General features: G+C 45.8%; 1 protein-coding gene across 1 annotated transcript in view; it reads left to right on the top strand.

Moving 5' to 3' along the window:
* Positions 1-2,535: 2,535 nt before the first annotated feature.
* Positions 2,536-18,989, top strand: part of LOC137380751 (alpha-centractin) — an 80,317-nt gene continuing 63,863 nt past the window's right edge. The window contains exon 1 of the mRNA XM_068053054.1: positions 2,536-2,625. Within this exon, the coding sequence (XP_067909155.1) occupies positions 2,578-2,625 (48 nt within the window). The 5' untranslated portion in view covers positions 2,536-2,577. The remainder of the gene's footprint in view (positions 2,626-18,989) is intronic.

Below are 18,989 nucleotides of genomic sequence, written 5' to 3'. Positions count from 1 at the left end.
TATTTTGCCAATTACCTTAAATTTGTGCCCTCTTGTTTTCAATCCTTTCACCAATGGGAACAGTTTTTTCCTATCTACTCTGTCCAGACCCCTGATGATTTTGAATACCTCTACCAAATTACCTCTCAACCTCTCTTCTCCAAACAGTCCCAACTTCTCCAATATATCCACGGAACTGAAGTTCCTCATCCCTGGAACTATTCTCATGAATCTTTTCTGTACCCTCTCTAAAGCCTTCACGTCTTTCTTAAGGTGTGGCACCCAGAACTGGACGCAATACTCCAGTTGATGCCGAACCAGAGTTCTATACAAGTTTAACATAACTTCCTTGCTTTTGTACTCTATTCCCCTATTAATAAAGCCACTTTATTTCCCTATTAATAAAGCCACATAATGCTTTATTAAGCACATTCGCAACCTGTCCTGCCACTTTCAATGATTTATGCAAATATACTCCGAGGTCCCTCTGCTCCTGCATCCCCTTTAGGATTGTACCCTTTATTTTATATTGTCTCTCTGCATTCTTCCAACAAAAATGAATCACTTCACACTTCTATGCATTAAATTTAATTTCAGCAACCTGCTTATGTCCTTATAAAGTTGTACACTATCCTCCTCACAGTTCACAATGCTTCCAAGTATCGTATCAATCGCAAATTTTGAAATTGTACCCTGTACACCAAGGTGTAGGTCATTAATATATATCAGGAAGAGCAAGCGTCCTAACACTGACCCCTGGGGAAATCCACTCCTCCAGTCCAAAAAACATCCATTAAGCACTACTCTCTCTTTCCTGTCACTCAGCCAATTTCACATCCATGTTGCTACTGTCCCTTTTATTCCATGACCTATAACTTGGCTCACAAGACTGTTCTGCATCACTTTCTCAAATGCCTTTTGGAAGTTTGTGTACACCACATCAACAACATTACCATCATCAAATCTCTCTGTTACCTCATCAAAAAACTCCAGCCTAGAAGCACAGGAGGAAGTGCAAAAAGGATTTACAAGAATGGTAGCAGAACTGAGAGATTACAGCTAATTGGGAAAGGCAGAACAGGTGGGGATTTTTTTTCATCAGAAAAGAGAAAACCTAGAGGTGACTTGATTGAGGTCTTCAAAATTATGAATGGGTCGGACAGGTAAGACGTGGAGAGAACATTTTCACTATGGGAAAATCCAAAACTACAAGCCATAGCACCACAGCCTCACAGCTCCAGGGACCCGGGTTCGATTCTGGGTACTGCCTGTGCGGAGTTTGCAAGTTCTCCCTGTGACCGCGTGGGTTTTCGCCGGGTTCTCCGGTTTCCTCCCACAGCCAAAGACTTGCAGGTAATCGGTAAATTGGCCATTGTAAATTGCCCCTAGCATACGTAGGTGGTAGGGAATATGGGATTACTGTAGGGTTAGTATAAATGGGTGGTTGTTGGCCGGCACAGACCCGGTGGGCCGAAGGGCCTGTTTCAGTGCTGTATCTCTAAATAAATATAATAAAAGCAAAATACTGCAGATGCTGGAAATCTGAAATAAAAACAAGAAATGCTGAAAATACTCAGCAGGTCTGGCAGCATCTGTGGAGAGAGAATCAGAGCTAATGTTTCAGGTCCGTGACCCTTCAGAAGATAGTTACTGATAAATTCAATTGGGAAATTAGGAAAACGTTCTTATCTCAGAAAGTGGAACTCACTACCTCAGGAAGTGTTTAGGCATATAGCTTAGATGCATCCAAAAGTAAACTAGATGAGTACATGAGACAGGAGGGAGTAGAAAGATATGCTAATACAAAGCAAAATACTGCCGATGCTGGAAATCTGAAATAAAAACAGAAAATGCTGGAAATGCCAGAAATACTCAGCAGGTCAGGCAGCATTTACACCTCATCCAGACACATGTTTTGTTTCTTTACTTGTCCCATTACCACTCCCCTTGGATTTGTACCATGAAACCTTTTGTCATTTAATCTCTCCTGCCCTCCACCCTATCACAGACCTTCCGTTTTGTTCTTCTTCCCCACCTCCCCCCTTTCACAGAATAATACAGTGCAGAAGAGGCCCTTCGGCCCATCGAGTCTGCAACGATGCATTAAAACACCTGACCTGTCTACCTAATCCCATTTGCCAGCACTTGGCCCATAGCCTTGAATGTTATGACGTGCCAAGTGCTCATCCAGGTACTTTTTAAAGGATGTGAGGCAACCTGCTCAAAACCTACTTCATTACTAACTTTTGCCAGTTCTGATGAAATGTCACACAATGCTGAAATGTTAATGCTTGTTTTTTCTCTCTGCAGACGCTGCCTGACCGGCTGAGTATTTCCAGCATTTTTGTTTGAGGGATATGTTGAAAGGCTGAGATTTGGTGGATGGAATGGGAGGAGGCTCATGTGGAGTATAAACACCAGCACAGACTAATTAAGCCAAAGGGCCTACCTGTGTCTGTATATTCCATGTAATTATTTTATGCAAAGGGAGTTTCCCTCTCTGCTAGCTCTGACAGGCAGGGGAAGCTGATGTAATGGTCTAGGGCGGCGCATGCGCGGTTGCCGCCGGCGGTGGGCAAGGTTGCCGAGAGTCCGGGGATGGAGTCGTATGATGTGATCGCCAACCAGCCGGTGGTTATCGACAACGTGAGTAACCGGCCTATCATCTGGGCCTTCCCCATTTTATATAACCGCTTTATTTGAGACGAGGGAATAAAAAATACCCTGCGGACGGGGTGGGAGACATTTATTCAGTTATGGAATATAACGCTTCGAATTGCCGGTCGCTGCCATGGCAGCAGCCGCGCCCAACAGCCATTCACTGAGGGGAAGTAACACCACTGTTTAAAATCCCGCGCCCGATTCTTATGTAAAATACCGGCTTTAGCCGGTTATTAATTCGTACCAATGGTTACCCGTTTAATTCGCCTAATTGGCCGCCCTGTTAGCCGGAGGGAAGAATGGAAGCCTGAGGCCTACCGCTCGGCTGGGCTTTATATGCTGAGCGCCTCGTTGGCCCCGCCTCTGCGCTGATTGGTTCATTGTCGACCGTGACGTCGTTGCACCCCGCCTGATTGGTGCAGGCTGGTGTCAATCCCGATGTGAGCGGACTGCTTCCGGGACTGGTGGAAGCAAAATACTTGACAGAAAAGGAGGATGATCAGTCAAAGCTTCACCTTTCACTCAAAATGTTACTTTTGACATTGAACTAGGGAAGAGTTGATATAGAAAGAAAAACTTGCGTTTATATAGTGTCTTTTAGGAGCACAGGCATCCCAAATAGTTTTAGAGCCAATGAAGTACTGTTTAGTTTAGTTTAGTTTAGAGATACAGCACTGAAACAGGCCCTTCGGCCCACCGAGTCTGTGCCGACCATTAACCACCCATTTATACTAATCCTACACTAATCCCATATTCCTACCACATCCTCACCTGTCCCTATATTCCCCTACCACCTACCTATACTAGGGGCAATTTATAATGGCCAATTTACATATCAACCTGCAAGTCTTTTGGCTGTGGGAGGAAACCGGAGCACGCGGAGGAAACCCACGCAGACACAGGGAGAACTTGCAAACTCCACGCAGGCAGTACCCAGAATTGAACCCGGGTCGCTGGAGCTGTGAGGCTGCGGTGCTAACCACTGCGCCGCCCTCAGATAATGCAGCTGCCAATTTGCACCCAACAAGCTCCCACAAACAGCAATGTGATAATGACCAGGAGAATACTCTGGAGACGTGAGTTCAAATCTCACTGCAGCAGCTGGGGGAATTTAAATTTGGCTAGATATGGATATGGTTTGGAAGGGCCGGGGCGTGCACCAAAACCTGGAAGGAGCGATTAGCCAGGGTACAACACAAGCTGAGCATGTGGGAGCAGTGATCTCTCTCCATTATGGGTAAGAACTTGGTCATCAGGTGCGAGGCACTCATGTTGTTGCTGTACATGGCGCAGGTCTGCCCCATACCCCACTCCTGCGCTGTGGCAGTCACCCGAGCCATTTTCCGCTTCATCTGGGGATCCAAAATGGACTGGGTCCGGAGGGACACGCTGTTCAAACCTCTGGATAAGGGCAGGAAAAATGCACCCAATATCGCTCTCATCCTGATGACTACCTTCGTGTGCGGCTGCATCAAGCTGTGTGTAGACCTCCAGTACGCAAACTCCAAGTGTCACTACGTGCTGAGGTTCTATCTGTCCCCGGTGTTGTGAAGGATGGGCCTGGTCACATTGCCGCAGAACGCTCCATCCAGTTGGACTGTGCTGTACCACCTATCCTTCATGGAAAAGTTTCTGCGGAAAAACACCTTTGACCACCAATCCATCAGGCAGTGGTCTGCACGGAATGTCCTCAAGGCCCTACGGGAAAATGATATGGTGGGTCCTGTCGGATGGTTCCCTGAGCCAAAGTCATTTGGCGGAATGCCTCATCACCAGAACTTTCAAACAAGCACCAAGATGTAGCTTGGCTGGTGGTGAGAAGAGCCCTCTCCGTCAGATCCTTCCTGCACGCCCGAAGTCTCACCCCCTCCGCACAATGCTCTTGAGGTGGCTGTGGTGGGGAAGAGACAGTTGCCCACCTCCTTCTGGAATATGTCTTTGCAAAGCAGGTGTAGAAAGAGATGCAGTGGTTTTTGTCAAAGTTCAGCCCAAGCAGCTCTGTAACACAGGGGTCTGTGCTCTACGTGCTGTTCCCAGGGACACACGCCGAGACAAACATCAACTGCTGCTGGAGGACTATCAATTCAGTGAAAGTCGCCCTTTGGTCTGCCCGAAACTTGCTCGTCTTCCAGCGCAAAGAGTTGTCCACGACCGAATGTTGCAGACTGGCACATTCCAAGGTCCAGGACTACCTGCTGAGGGACGCATTAAAGCTTGGGGCAGCTGCAGCAAAGGCTCAATGGGGAAAAACCACTGTGTAAGGTCCCCCCACCAAGCTGGACTGAGGTGCTGGATCCATGGAAAACCCCTTGAACTGTATCTGGAAAATATTTGTTTGCTGTAAAATGTATATGGCATGAAAAATGAAATGGAAGGGTGGTGAGGCAACTCACTCCTGTATTGAAGGAAACTGACCTCCTTTGCACTGTTTGTATTTTTTGACTTGGTGCTGTTTGGAACTGTTTTGTAATGTATCTTTTACAGATTTTTATGAATAAAGTATTTTTGGAAATAAAAAAAAATTCAGTTAATTAACAAATCTGGAATAAAAGGCTTATTTTGGTAAAGGTGATCATAAAATTACTGGATTACTGTAAAAAAAAAAGTCTGGTTCACTAATGTGAAAATGTAAGAACATAAGAAATAGGAGCACAAGTAGGCCATTCGGCCCCTCAAACCTGCTCCGCCATTCAACATCATTATGGCTGATCTGTTTTGCCCTTAATTTGACTTTTCAGCTCCCCATAATTTTTGACTTGCTTGCCAATGAAAAATCTGTCAAACTCACCCTTGAATGTATTCAGTGACACAGCCTCTGCTGCTCATTGGGGAAGAGAATTCCAAACACTAACAACCCTTTGAGAAGAAATTCCTCCTCAACTCTGTCATAAATGGGAGACCCCTTAATTTGAAACTGTGCCCCCTATTTTACCCCTCATTCTTATCAACTCCAATAAGTATAAGCCCAATGTGCTCAACCATTCCTCAAAAGACGAACCCCTCATATCAGGAATTAGCCTAGTGAACCTTCTCTGAATTGCTTCCAATACAAGAATGTCCCTCCTTAAATAGGGTGGCCAAAACTGTACACAGTACTCTAGGTGCAGTCTCAACAATGCCCTGTACAGTTGTAGCAAGACTTCCCTACTTTTATACTCCATCCCCCTTGCAATAAAGGCCAACATTCCATTTTGCCTAAAATAAAAGCAAACTACTGCAGATGCTGGAAATCTGAAATAAAAACAAAAAGTGCTGGAAATACTCAGCAGGCCTGGCAGCATCAGTGGAGAGAGAAGCAGAGTTAACATTTCAGGTCTGTGACTTTTCATCAGAACTGGCAAAGGTTAGAAAAGAATTAGGTTTTAAGAAAGTGAAGGGGAGGGGGGTGGGGGAGAGAACAGAGGGGAAGGTGTTTGATAGGGCAGAGGGCAGGAGAGATTAAATAACCAAGCTGTCCTGGGCTAAAGACAAAGAGTGTGTTAATGCTTGTGGTGAAAGACAAAGCATTAATCCAGAGAGAGTGTTAATAGCGGTATAGTGAGCAGCTCTAACTACATGAAAAACAGGCACATGGTTATAAGATAAAATATTTTTTTAAAAAGGCCAGTCATGCTCTGACGTTATTGAACTCAATGTTCAGTCTGCAAGGCAGTAGAGTGCCTAATCGAAATATCAGGTGCTGCTCCTCGAGCTTGCGCTCATGTTCACTGGAACACGAGCAGGCCAAAGACAGAAATGTTGGCATGAGAGCAGTGGGGGAGTGTTGAAATGGCGAGCAACCGGAAGCTCAGGGTCATGCTTTCGGACTGAGTGGGGTTTTAAGCAAGTGAGGGGGTGGAGGAGAGAGAACTGCGACAGGTTTCCCCTTGTCCTCACTTTCCAGCCCACTAGCATCCAAAGGATCATCCTCCGCCATTTCTGCCAGCTCCAACATGATGCCACCACCAAACGCATTTTCCCCTCCCCTGCCCTGTCAGCATTCTGAAGGGATCGTTCCCTCTGCGACACCCTGGTCCACTCCTCCATTACCCCCGACACCTTGTCCCCTTTCCACGACACTTGCCCATGCAATCGCGGGAGATGTAATACCTACCTTTTTACCTCCTCTCTCTTCACTGTCCAAGGCCCCAAACACTCCTTTCAGGTGAAGCAGCGATTTACTTCTTTCAATTTAGTATACTGTATTCGCTGCTCACAATGCGGTCTCCTTTACATTGGGGAGACCAAACGCAGATTGGGTGCCACACCTCTGCTCAGTCCGAAAGCATGACCCCGTGCTTCCGGTTGCTTGCCATTTCAAACACTCCCCTCTGCTCTCATGCCAACATTTCTGTCTTCGGCCTGCTCCAGTGTTCCAGGGAACATCAACACAAGCTTGAGGAGCAGCACCTGATCTTTCGATTAGGCACTGTACTGTCTTGCAGACTGAACATTGAGTTCAATAACTCCAGAGCATGACTGGCCTTTTTTTAATATTTTATTTTTTAACCATGTGCCTGTTTTTCATGCAATCAGAGCTGCTCATTATTCTGCTATTAACTCTCTCTGGACTAATGCTTTGTCTTTCACCACAAGCATTAACACACTCTTTGTCTTTAGCCCAGGACAGCTTTGTTATTTAATCTCTCCTGCCCTTTGTCCTATCAAACACCTTCCCCTCTGTTCTCTCCCCCACCCCCCTCCCCTTCACTTGCTCAAAACTTGTTTCTTTTCGAACCTTTGCCAGTTCTGATGAAAGGTCACAGATGCTGCCAGGCCTGCTGAGTATTTCCAGTACTTTTTGTTTTTATTTCATTTTGTCTTCCGAATTACTTGCTGTACCTGCATGCTGAATTTTTTTGTGATTCATGTTTTTTTGTGATTCATTGAGTTGCATTACTTGTTAAGGAGAATATGACAGCTGTACTGCGGGAGGACACCTCAGAGGGGTCGTGCAGCGAGGCAATATGGGTGGAGCTCAGGAATAGGAAGGGTGCAGTCACGATGTTGGGGGTTTTCTACAGGCCTCCCAACAGCCAGCAGGAGGTAGAGGAGCAGATATGTAGACAGATTTTGGAAAGATGTAAAGGTAACAGGGTTGTAGTGGTGGGTGATTTTAACTTCCCCTATATTGACTGGGACTCACTTAGTGCTAGGGGCTTAGATGGGGCAGAATTTGTAAGGAACATCCAGGAGGGCTTCTTGAAACAATATGTAGATAGTCCAACTGGGGATGGGGCCATACTGGACCTGGTATTGGGGAATGAGCCCGGCCAGGTGTTTGAAGTTTCAGTAGGGGAGCATTTTGGGAACAGTGACCATAATTCCGTAAGTTTTAAGGTACTTGTGGATAAGGAGAACAGTAGTCCTCGGGTGAAGGTTCTAAATTGGGGGAAGGCTAATTATAACAATATTAGGCAGGAACTGAAGAATTTAGATTGGGGGCGGCTGTTTGAGGGTAAATCAACATCTGACATGTGGGAGTCTTTCAAATGTCAGTTGATTAGAATCCAGGACCAGCATGTTCCTGTGAGGAAGAAGGATAAGTTTGGCAAGTTTCGGGAACCTTGGATAACGCGGGATGTTGTGAGCCTAGTCAAAAAGAAAAAGGAAGCATTCGTAAGGGCTGAAAGGCTAGGAACAGACGAATCCCTTGAGGAATATAAAGACAGCAGAAAGGAACTTAAGCAAGGAGTCAGGAGGGCTAAAAGGGGTCATGAAAAGTCATTGGCAAACAGGATTAAGGATAATCCCAAGGCTTTTTATACGTATATAAAAAGCAAGAGGGTAACTAGGGAAAGGGTTGGCCCGCTCAAGGACAGAGAAGGGAATCTATGTGTGGAGCCAGAGGAAATGGGCGAGGTACTAAATGAATACTTTGCATCAGTATTCACCAAAGAGAAGGACTTGGTGGATGATGAGCCTAGGGAAGGGAGTGTAGATAGTCTCAGTCATCTCATTATCAAAAAGGAGGAGGTGTTGGGTGTCTTGCAAAGCATTAAGGTAGATAAGTCCCCAGGGCCTGATGGGATCTACCCCAGAATACTGAGGGAGGCAAGGGAAGAAATTGCTGGGGCCTTGACAGAAATCTTTGCATCCTCATTGGCCACAGGTGAGGTCCCAGAGGACTGGAGAATAGCCAATGTTGTTCCTTTGTTTAAGAAGGGTAGCAAGGATAATCCAGGAAATTATAGGCCAGTGAGCCTTACGTCAGTGGTAGGGAAACTATTAGAGAGGATTATTCGGGACACCATTTACTCCCATTTGGAAACAAATGGACTTATTAGCGAGAGGCAGCATGGTTTTGTGAAGGGGAGGTCGTGTCTCACTAATTGATGAAGGAAGGGCAGTGGATGTTATCTATATGGACTTCAGTAAAGCCTTTGACAAGGTCCCTCATGGCAGACTGGTACAAAAGGTGAAGTCACACAGGATCAGAGGTGAGCTGGCAAGATGGATACAGAATTGGCTCTGTCATAGAAGACAGGGTAGCAGTGGAAGGGTGCTTTTCTGAATGGAGGGATGTGACTAGTGGTGTTCCGCAGGGATCAGTGCTGGGACCTTTGCTGTTTGTAGTATATATAAATGATTTGGAGGAAAATGTAGCTGGTCTGATTAGTAAGTTTGCGGACGACACAAAGGTTGGTGGAGTTGCGGACAGTGATGAGGATTGTCAGAGGATACAGCAGGATATAGATCGGTTGGAGACTTGGGCGGAGAAATGGCAGATGGAGTTTAATCCGGACAAATGTGAGGTAATGCATTTTGGAAGGTCTAATGCAGGTGGGAAGTATACAGTAAATGGCAGAACCCTTAGGAGTATTGACAGGCAGAGAGATCTGGGCGTACAGTTCCACTGGTCACTGAAAGTGGCAACGCAGGTGGATAAGGTAGTCAAGAAGGCAAGACCGTTCCGAAGAATGGTCACTGACCCGAAACGTTAACTCTGCTTCTCTTTTCACAGATGCTGCCAGACCTGCTGAGTGGTTCCAGCATTTCTTGTTTTTATTTCAGATTTCCAGCATCCGCAGTATTTTACTTTTATTTAAGGCATATGGCATGCTTGCCTTCATCGGTCGGGGCATAGAGTATAAAAATTGGCAAGTCATGCTGCAGCTGTACAGAACTTTTGTTAGGCCACACTTAGAATATTGCGTGCAATTCTGGTCACCACACTACCAGAAGGACGTGGAGGCTTTGGAGAGGGTACAGAAGAGGTTTACCAGGATGTTGCCTGGTCTGGAGGGCATTAGCTATGAGGAGAGGTTGGATAAACTCGGATTGTTTTCACTGGAACGACGGAGGTGGAGGGGCGACATGATAGAGGTTTACAAAGTTATGAGCGGCATGGACAGAGTGGATAGTCAGAAGCTTTTTTCCAGGGTGGAAGAGTCAGTTACTGGGGGACATAGTTTTAAGGTGCGAGGGGCAAAGTTTAGAGAGGATGTGCGAGGCTATTTATTTACACAGAGGGTGGTGAGTGCCTGGAACTTGCTGCCAGGGGAGATGGTGGAAGCAGGTACGATAATGACTTTTCAGAGGCAACTTGACAAATACATGAATAGGATGGGAATAGAGGGATATGGTCCCCGGAAGTGCAGAAGGCTTTAGTTTCGGCAGGCATCAAGATCGGCGCAGTCTTGGAGGGCCGAATGGCCTGTTCCTGTGCTATACTGTTCTTTGTTCTTTATGTATAAGGACACCCAGGTCTGTACCACAGGATTCTGTACTGCAGCATTACCCACTGTGGTGTATATGTGATTCCAGACTCATAGCAATGTGGTTGACTCTTAACTGCCCTCTGAAGTGGTCTAGCAAGCCACTCAATTGTATCAAGCTGCTACAGAAAAGTCGAATGAGAATGAAATGGGTTGGACCACCAGGTCTGTCCAAAAAGTGGAAGAACTATCCCACAGACTAGTCAAGCAATAGCCTGACGTCGTTATACTCAGCAAATAATACCTTACAGCCAATGTCCCAGACTCCTCTGTCACCGATAGGACATACCCACCAGACATTGCAGCACAGTGGTAGACAGTCATGTGAGAGTGGCCCTGGGAGTCCTCAACATTGACTCTGAATCCCATGAAGTCTCATGGCATCAGGTCAAACACGGGTAAGGAAACCTCCTGCTGATTACCACCTACCTACCTCCCTCCCTCAGCTGATGAATCAGTATTCCTCTATGTTGAACACCACTTGGACATGTGAACATACAAATTAGGAGCAGGAGTAGGCCACTCAGCCCATTCGAGCCTGCTCCACCATTCATTAAGATCATGGCTGATCTGCTTGTAACTTCAACTCCACATTCCCGCCTACCCCCGATAACCTTTCAACCCCTTGCTTATTAAGAATCTATCCACTTATGCCTTAAAAATATTCAAAGGCTCTGCTTCCACCGCCTTTTGAGGAAGAGAGCTCCAAAGACTCATGACCCTCTGAGAGATAACATTTCTCCTCATCTCTGTCTTAAATGAGCGACCCCTTATTTTTAAACAGTGACCCCTAGTTCTAGATTCTCCCAAAAGAGGAAACATCCTTTCCACATCCACCCTGTCAAGACTTCTCAGGATCTTACATGTTTAATCAAGTTGCCTCTTACTCTTGCAAACCCCAGCAGATACAAGCCTAGCCTGTCCAATCTTTCCTCATAAGACAACCCGCCCATTCCAGGTATTAGTCTAGTAAACCATCTCTGAACTGCTTCCAGTGGACTTCTATTCATCCTTAAATCTTCTTTCTTCTTCTTTGGCCTCCTTGTCTCGGGAGACAATGGGTAAGCGCCTGGAGGTGGTCAGTGGTTTGTGGAGCAGCGCCTGGAGTGGCTATGAAGGCCAATTCTAGAGTGACAGACTCTTTCACAGCTGCTGCAGATAAAATTGGTTGTCGGGGCTGTTACACAGTTGGTTCTCCCCTTGCGCTTCTGTCTTTTTTCCTGCCCACTGCTAAGTCTCTTCGATTCGCCACACTTTAGCCCCGCCTTTATGGCTGCCCGCCAGCTCTGGCGATCGCTGGCAACTGACTCCCACAACTTGTGATCAATGTCACAGGACGTCATGTCGCGTTTGCAGACGTCTTTAAAGCGGAGACATGGACGGCCGGTGGGTCTTATACCAGTGACTAGCTCACTGTCCAATGTGGCCTTGGGGATCCTGCCATTTTCCATGCGGCTCACATGGCCAAGCCATCTCAAGCGCCACTGACTCAGTAGTGTGTATAAGCTGGGGATGTTGGCTGCCTTGAGGACTTCTGTGTTGGAGATACGGTCCTGCCACCTGATGTCAAGGATTCTCCGGAGGCAGCAAAGATGGAATAAATTGAGACGTCGCTCTTGGCTGACATACGTTGTCCAGTCCTCGCTGCTGTATAGCAAGGTACTGAGGACCTTAAATAAGGAGACCAATACTGTACACAGTACTCCAGATGTGGTCTCACCAATGCCCTGGATAACTGAAGCATTACCTCCCTACTTTTGTATTCAATTCCCCTCACAATAAACTATATTCTATTAGCTTTACTAATTACTTGCTGTACCTGCATACTAACCTTTTGCGATTCATGCACTAGGACACCCAGATCCCTCTGCATCTCAGAGCCATGCAATCTCTCACCATTTAGAAAATATGCTTTTTTATTCTGTCTGCCAAAATTGAAAATTTCACATTTTCCCACATTATACTCCATTTGCTAGATTTTGCCCACTCACTTAACCTATCTGCATCCCTTTGTAGCTTCCTTCTGTCCTCTTCACAACTTACTTTCCTACCCATCTTTGTGTCATCAGCAAATTTAGTAACCATACCTTTGGTCCCTTCATCCAAGTCATTTATATAAATCATAAAAAGATGAGTCCCCAGCACTGATCCCCGTGGTGCAACACTCGTTACGTCTTGCCAACCAGAAAATGACCCATTTATGCCTACTCTCTGTTTCCTGTTAGCTAGCCAATTTTCTATCCATTCTACCCCCTACACCATGAGCTTTTATTTACCGCAATAACCTTTGATTTGGCACCTTATCAAATGCCTTCTGGAAATCTAAGTACAATACCGGTTCCCCTTTATCCACAGCACATGTTACTTCTTCAAAGAACTCCAATAAATTGTTTAAAGAGGATTTCCCATGTTGACAAAACCATGTTAACTCTGCCTGATTAACTTGAATTTTTCTAAGTGCCCTGCTATAACGTCTTTAATAATAGCTTCTACCATTTTCCCTGTAACAGATGTTAAGCTAACTGGCCTGTTGTTTCCTGCTTTCTGTCTCCCTCCCTTTTTTAATAAAGTAGTTAAATTCACTATTTTCCAAACTAATGGAACCTTCCCCGAATCTAGGGAATTTTGGAAAATAAAACCCAACGCATCACCTGTCTCACTAGCCAATTCTTCTTGGACCCTAGGATGAAGTCCATCAGGACCCGGGGACTTGTCAACCTGCAGCTCCAGTATTTTGCTCAGTACCACTTCCCTGGTAATTGTAATTTTCTTTGAATTCCTTGCTCCCTTCCATTTCCTGATTTTCAGCTATTTCCTATATAGTGAAGACCTTTGCAAATTACCTGTTCAATTCATCTGCCATCTCCTTATTTTCCCTTATTAATTCCCAGACTCAACTTCTTTAGAACCAATGCTCACTTAATTAACTGTTTTCTTTTTTAATATCTATAGAAACTCTTATTTTCTGTTTTTTATAGTTCTAGCTAGTTTTCTCTCGTACTCTAATTTTCCCCTCCTTATCAGTCTTTTAGTCATTCTTTGCTGTTTTTTTATATTCTGCCCAATCTTCTGACCTGCCACCCGTCTTTGCACAAATATAAGCATTTTCTTTAAGTTTGATACTATCTTTAACTGTTTTAGTTAACCATGGATGGTGGGTCCTCCCCTTGGAATTTTTCTTTCTCGTTGGAATGTCTATTCTGTGTATTCTGAAATTTCCCCCTAAATGTCTGCCACTGCATCTCTATTAACCTATCCCTTAACCTAATTTGGAAGAAGCACTGAAGGTAGCAAGGACACAGAACGTCCTCTGGGTGGGGGACTTCAATGTCCATCAGCAAGAGTGGCTCGGTAGCAGCAGTACTGACCGAGCGAGCTGACCAAGTCCTAAAAGACATATCTGCCAGACTGGGTCTGCAGCAGATGGTGAGAGAACCACCAAGAGGTAAAACCCTACTTGACCTCGTCCTCACCAATCTACTGGTCCCAGAATCATCTGTTTATGACAGTCTTGGTTGGAGTGACCAGCACACAGTCCCTGTGGAGACAAAGTCCTTTCTTTACGCTGAGTACACATTCCATCATGTTGTATGGCATTCCCACCAGGCTAAATGGGCTAGATTCAGAAAAGATCTAGCAGCTTGAAAATGAGCTCATTAAAGCACAGTTGTCCATCAGCACTGTAGAACTGTATTCAACCACAATCTGTAACCTCATGGCCTGGCATATTCCTCACTGTACTATTACCTTCCAGCCAGAGGACCAATGCTGGTTCAGTGAGGAGTGTAGGAGAGCATGCCAGGTACTGCTGCTGAATGTCAAGTGAAGGTGCCTAGTGTCTGTCTTGTTGGAGATGGTCATACCTGGCACTTGTGTTATCCGAACGTTACTTGTCACTTAACAGCCAAACCTTCTTCCTGTTGTTACGACCAGGTGAGAGTGGTCCAGGGGTTCCCTCTCAGCCTTTGCCTCGTTTAACCAGAACAGGGTTTAATTTTTAAAAAAACACTGTGTTTTAACTCCCCCTTAGTGAATCCTTATCCACTTTCCAATTGTAAGGCAAAAAAATAAATCCAGACAGGTTTTCTTAGATTTAAACAAGAACGGTAGATGTTTATTAATCTTAAACTCTAATCTAGTTAACGACTACAAATGTGCAATCCGACCACGCTAGCATGCATACGTGATAAACACACATGCAGGTAGAGACAGAAAAAGTAGAAGCAATAAACGGGAAACGTTTGAGGCAATATCTGGTAATTCCAGCCCTTTAAGTTCAATGTGGAGTCTTTGGTTGACAGTCCTACTGTTCGTTGGGGCCCATTTCACGCTTCAGCTTGTTTCGATGTCAGAGTCTTTTCTCTCCAGTCTGGTGGCTTGGGAGAAAGCGAGAGAGAGGCTTCCTTGTTCCAGCTTCCAGTTCAAACAGCCTTCTGATTCTTTCTCTGTGGCACAATTTTAAAAAAACCCAGGTTGCCCAGCAGGCTAGTCATGTGACTAGCTGGTTTGACCACTTCTGTTTGTGAATTCTGCCATCTTAGCAATCATCCTAGTATATGAGCTTCCTCACCTTCAATGTCTGGTGATCACAGTCCATTTTGGGTTAAGTGGACCAGGGTTAAGTGGTGTGCTCCACACATCACTGACCACCTCCAGGCGCTTACCCATTGTCTCTCGAGATAAGGAGACCAAAGAAAGAAAGAAAAAAAGGACCAGCGAATAGTCCTTTGTCTTTCCAAGCACTGTCTGTTAGTATGCAAATGTTTTTCCAGCCAATTGTCTGTTGATTTTTTTTTAACAAGTCCTTTCTTCACTTCAGCAACAGTTTAAAATCAATGTTCATATGACAAAATTAATATGCCTCATTCTTGGCAGCTAGTGGTCTGCCTGACACCATTCTCAAAATTTTCATATACTACATATGAATTTTAACTTTTTATTCAAGTTGAGAATCTCAACTCTATCAACATTTATGAGCATCTTGCACTGCCACTGTAAGTTGGTGAAAAATGCATTATTTAGCAACGTGATTTTATATAACCTCACATTAACCTTGTGCTTTCTCTGTGTGAAATCGGCAGTTTGTTTGAATATTCAAGGTATTTTTTTGCTGTATACTCGCATCCATTAGCAATTGAGTTGATACTGACTGAACCCGTTTGTAATGGGACCATTACAGCCTGCACTTGGAAGAGACTGTCAAGCTATTATATAAAGCTCTGCTCAGGTCTGCAAATGAAACCTGCCCCGAGCCTTACAGAACCACATCGGACTCGAGCCCGACTCGGCCCAAGTCCTTTAAACTTTTCCCGACCTGCCCACCGGAATAAAGTTGATTATATTAAAGAGGTTGTGCTCTACCTTGGATGGAATCGCTCACTGCAAACTAGTGCAGAGTGTTTCCCGCCTTGACGTCCTGGCTGTCACTGTGTCCGACCCGACTCGAGCCCGAATGCCAGACCCGGAGGAGCAACGCGAACCCGACACGTCGTCGGGTCCTGTCTGGCTTTGGTCGGGTAGTCATGCTCTACTATGATAGTACCAGAATTTAAACATAGAAGGTAAAACAAAAATGTGTCAACACTGTACCACTTAGTTTCTATTTGGTGTGAACATAAAAAATATGAGCAGGAGTGGCCAATCTGGCCCCTTGAGCATGCTCTGCCAGTCAATAAGATCATGACTGACCTTTAACCTCCACTCTACTTTCCCACCTGATCCCTATATCCCTTGATTCCCTTAGAGTTCAAAATCTGTAGATCTCAGCCTTGAATGTACTGAGCGACTGAGCATCCACTGCCCTCTGGGATAGAGAATTCTAAAGATTCACAATTCTCTGAATGAAGCAATTTCTCCTCATCTCAGTCCTAAAAGACCAACCCCTTATCCTGAGACTCTGACCCCTAGTTCTAGAATTTCCAGTGGGAGAAACAGCCTCTCAGCATATACCCTGTCATGTCCTGTCAGAATCTTGTATGTTTTAATGAGAGCACCTCTCATTCTTCTAAATCTATAGGGTATTAAGAAAGATTAGAAACGGGGAGAAATGTGTTTGCATAGCAGCGCTTTGCACACTAGGTCGATTCGCTGGAGCAAACTGTTTCACGGGGCCAGTGACTATGTAACCCATATAGTGTTTTTTTTTTAGAGATACAGCACTGAAACAGGCCCTTCGGCCCACTGAGTCTGTGCCAACCAACAACCACCCATTTATACTAACCCTGCAGTAATCCCATATTCCCGAGGGACAATTTACAATGGCCAATTTACCTATCACCTGCAAGTCTTTGGCTGTGGGAGGAAACCGGCGCACCCGGCGAAAACCCACACAGTCCCAGGGAGAACTTGCAAACTTAGCACAGGCAGTACCCAGAATCGAACCCGGGTCCCTGGAGCTGTGAGGCTGCGGTGCTAACCACTGCGCCACTGTGCCGCAGCAGGGGGCTGGGGGAGGGTCGGGGAAGGGGCAGTGGGGTGGGAGCAGTCAGTTTGGGGTGAGCGGGAGGGGGAATTAAACCCAGCGAGTGTGAGAAGGGAGAGGCCCTGGGACTCGCTGGTGGGATTCAGCTGATCTCTGTTCTGCATTGATGTCGATGAAGAATGCTGCGTGGTCGGTGCAGGTAGCGGCCCATGGTGCTGCCTGCCCCCAGGGAATTAACGTAAGTCTGTGTAGCACCACTAGCTACGCAAACAAAGTTCTCTCCCGTTAGAGTAGATGGCTCGGGTGGGTTTGCGAGCAGCAGCACAGGCTTAATGGACTGAATGATCTTCTGCAGTAAAATTCCATTATTCTGTTTCTCTTGCATGTTGTTTTGTTTGAGCTAATTATTTTTTGAAATTGCAAAATACACTTTAATTGGTAGCATAATCATAGTATCAGCACTTTTACTGCCAGAATTGCAAACATAGATGAACAGTTTTTTGAAATAATGCCTTGTTTTATCATCTAGAAATGTCAGCATTACCACTCCCAGGTTAGGTTTACACTTTACCCTTTACACTGTGGCAACAATGTGATTTGCCTTAAATTTCAGAAGACCATTTTGCACCAGCGTCATTTTTTCCCCCTCTTCTCCCACTATAGAACCGAATTTGCATTGCTTGGTGAGTCGGGAATGAAGGCGGTTGGGTCTGCACTTTCCTGCTGCTGAGCAGCTTGCTGGCTTCCCGGTGTGGTACCTACCGTAGCACTGCAATTTTGATACAGCTGTCGGGAAGTGGGACCCGGAAACCTGTCCAAAAAGGGCAAATGAGCAATTGATAAAGCAAATGAGCTAGTTAACTGCACATTGAAGGCCAGATTGCTATTTTGGAAAGGAGGCACAGAAACCACGAAGGTTCTCAAACACCCAGGAGGAGGAGGTGACAACACAATGAGTAGCCAGTTGTGACTACGAGAGATAATCATAAGGCAGCATAAAAGGGGGAAGGCTCAGAGAGGCCTTCATGCTTTGGCTCACAATTGCCATCGCGTGAGTAGAGCACTAGGGCAATTGGATTAGTGAGCCAGCAGGGTTCAAAAGGCAAAAGGTCTGGGTGGTAGTATCCAGGAAGCCTCGATAGTTGAGCTGACAGCAAGCAAGGCCAGACTTGGCAATGGGAATGCAATAATCTGAGATAGGGACAAGTAGCAATGAGGAGCAGCATCTGCAGCAGTGCCACAGGAGGCTTTGCCTATCGAGGAAGATGGTTTCTGATCTGTGTTCCCTCATAGGGGACCATCTTAGATCTCACAGATCTCATGGGCATGCCCTCCCAGTATCTGTCAAAGTCACCGTGGCTTTGAACTTCTTCACCTCTGCTCATTCCAAGGATTGGCATCACACCCTTGGTGGAATTTCTCAGATGGCAGCACATCATTGCACAAGATAGGTCACAATTCCCTGTTTAAGGGGCAGGGGAGAACATAAGAGTTTCCAGTTGATGGGGCAATGCAGGCACAGAGGTCAGTGGGATTTGCCTCCATTGTTGGATTTCCTCAGGTGCAGGAGGTCATTGATTGCACCCATGTGGCTATCAAGGCACCGAGTGAGGAGCCAGGGAAGTTCATCAATAGAAGGGCTTCCGCACCCTAAATATTCAGCTGGTCTGCAACCACAACTAGCGCTTTATGCCAGCATGTCCATGCTATCCTGGCAACTGCAATAATGCCTCCATCCTATGACAATGGCAGATACCACAGCTGTTCAAGGCACCAGCAAGAATCCATGAATGGCTGCTAGAAGCTAAGGGATATCCATTGAAGAGTTGGCTTTTGACAACTTTGCATAACCTTGCAAGGGAGGCACAGAGGCACTTCAGCCAGTGCCATCTGGCCACAAGGGCCACAATTGAGCAGGCCATTGAAGTTTTGATGATGCATTTCCAGTGCCTTCACTGATCGGATGGAGCCCTCCAGTACACCACCTCAAGGGTGTTGTGCATTGCAGTGGTCTGCTGCGCTCTCTGTAACATGGCCCTCCAGAGAGGTGTGAACCTTGAAGAGGGAGAAGCACTGGAACAGCACACTTCCTTAGAGGAGGAGGAAGGTGCACTGCCAAATGGTGCCCATGCTTTGTAGGATGGTTGGCAGGATTGCCTCAAGGCACTCATCAGGATGGCAGGGACACAAGGGCCTCTCCCTCTGATCAAGGTGTCATGCTAGGCCCCCAC

This window comes from Heterodontus francisci, chromosome 20 (genome assembly GCF_036365525.1).
Source record: "Heterodontus francisci isolate sHetFra1 chromosome 20, sHetFra1.hap1, whole genome shotgun sequence".
Classification (NCBI taxonomy): domain Eukaryota; kingdom Metazoa; phylum Chordata; class Chondrichthyes; order Heterodontiformes; family Heterodontidae; genus Heterodontus; species Heterodontus francisci.
Note: the sequence above shows the minus strand (reverse complement) of the source record. Positions and strands in the feature narration are given on the sequence as shown.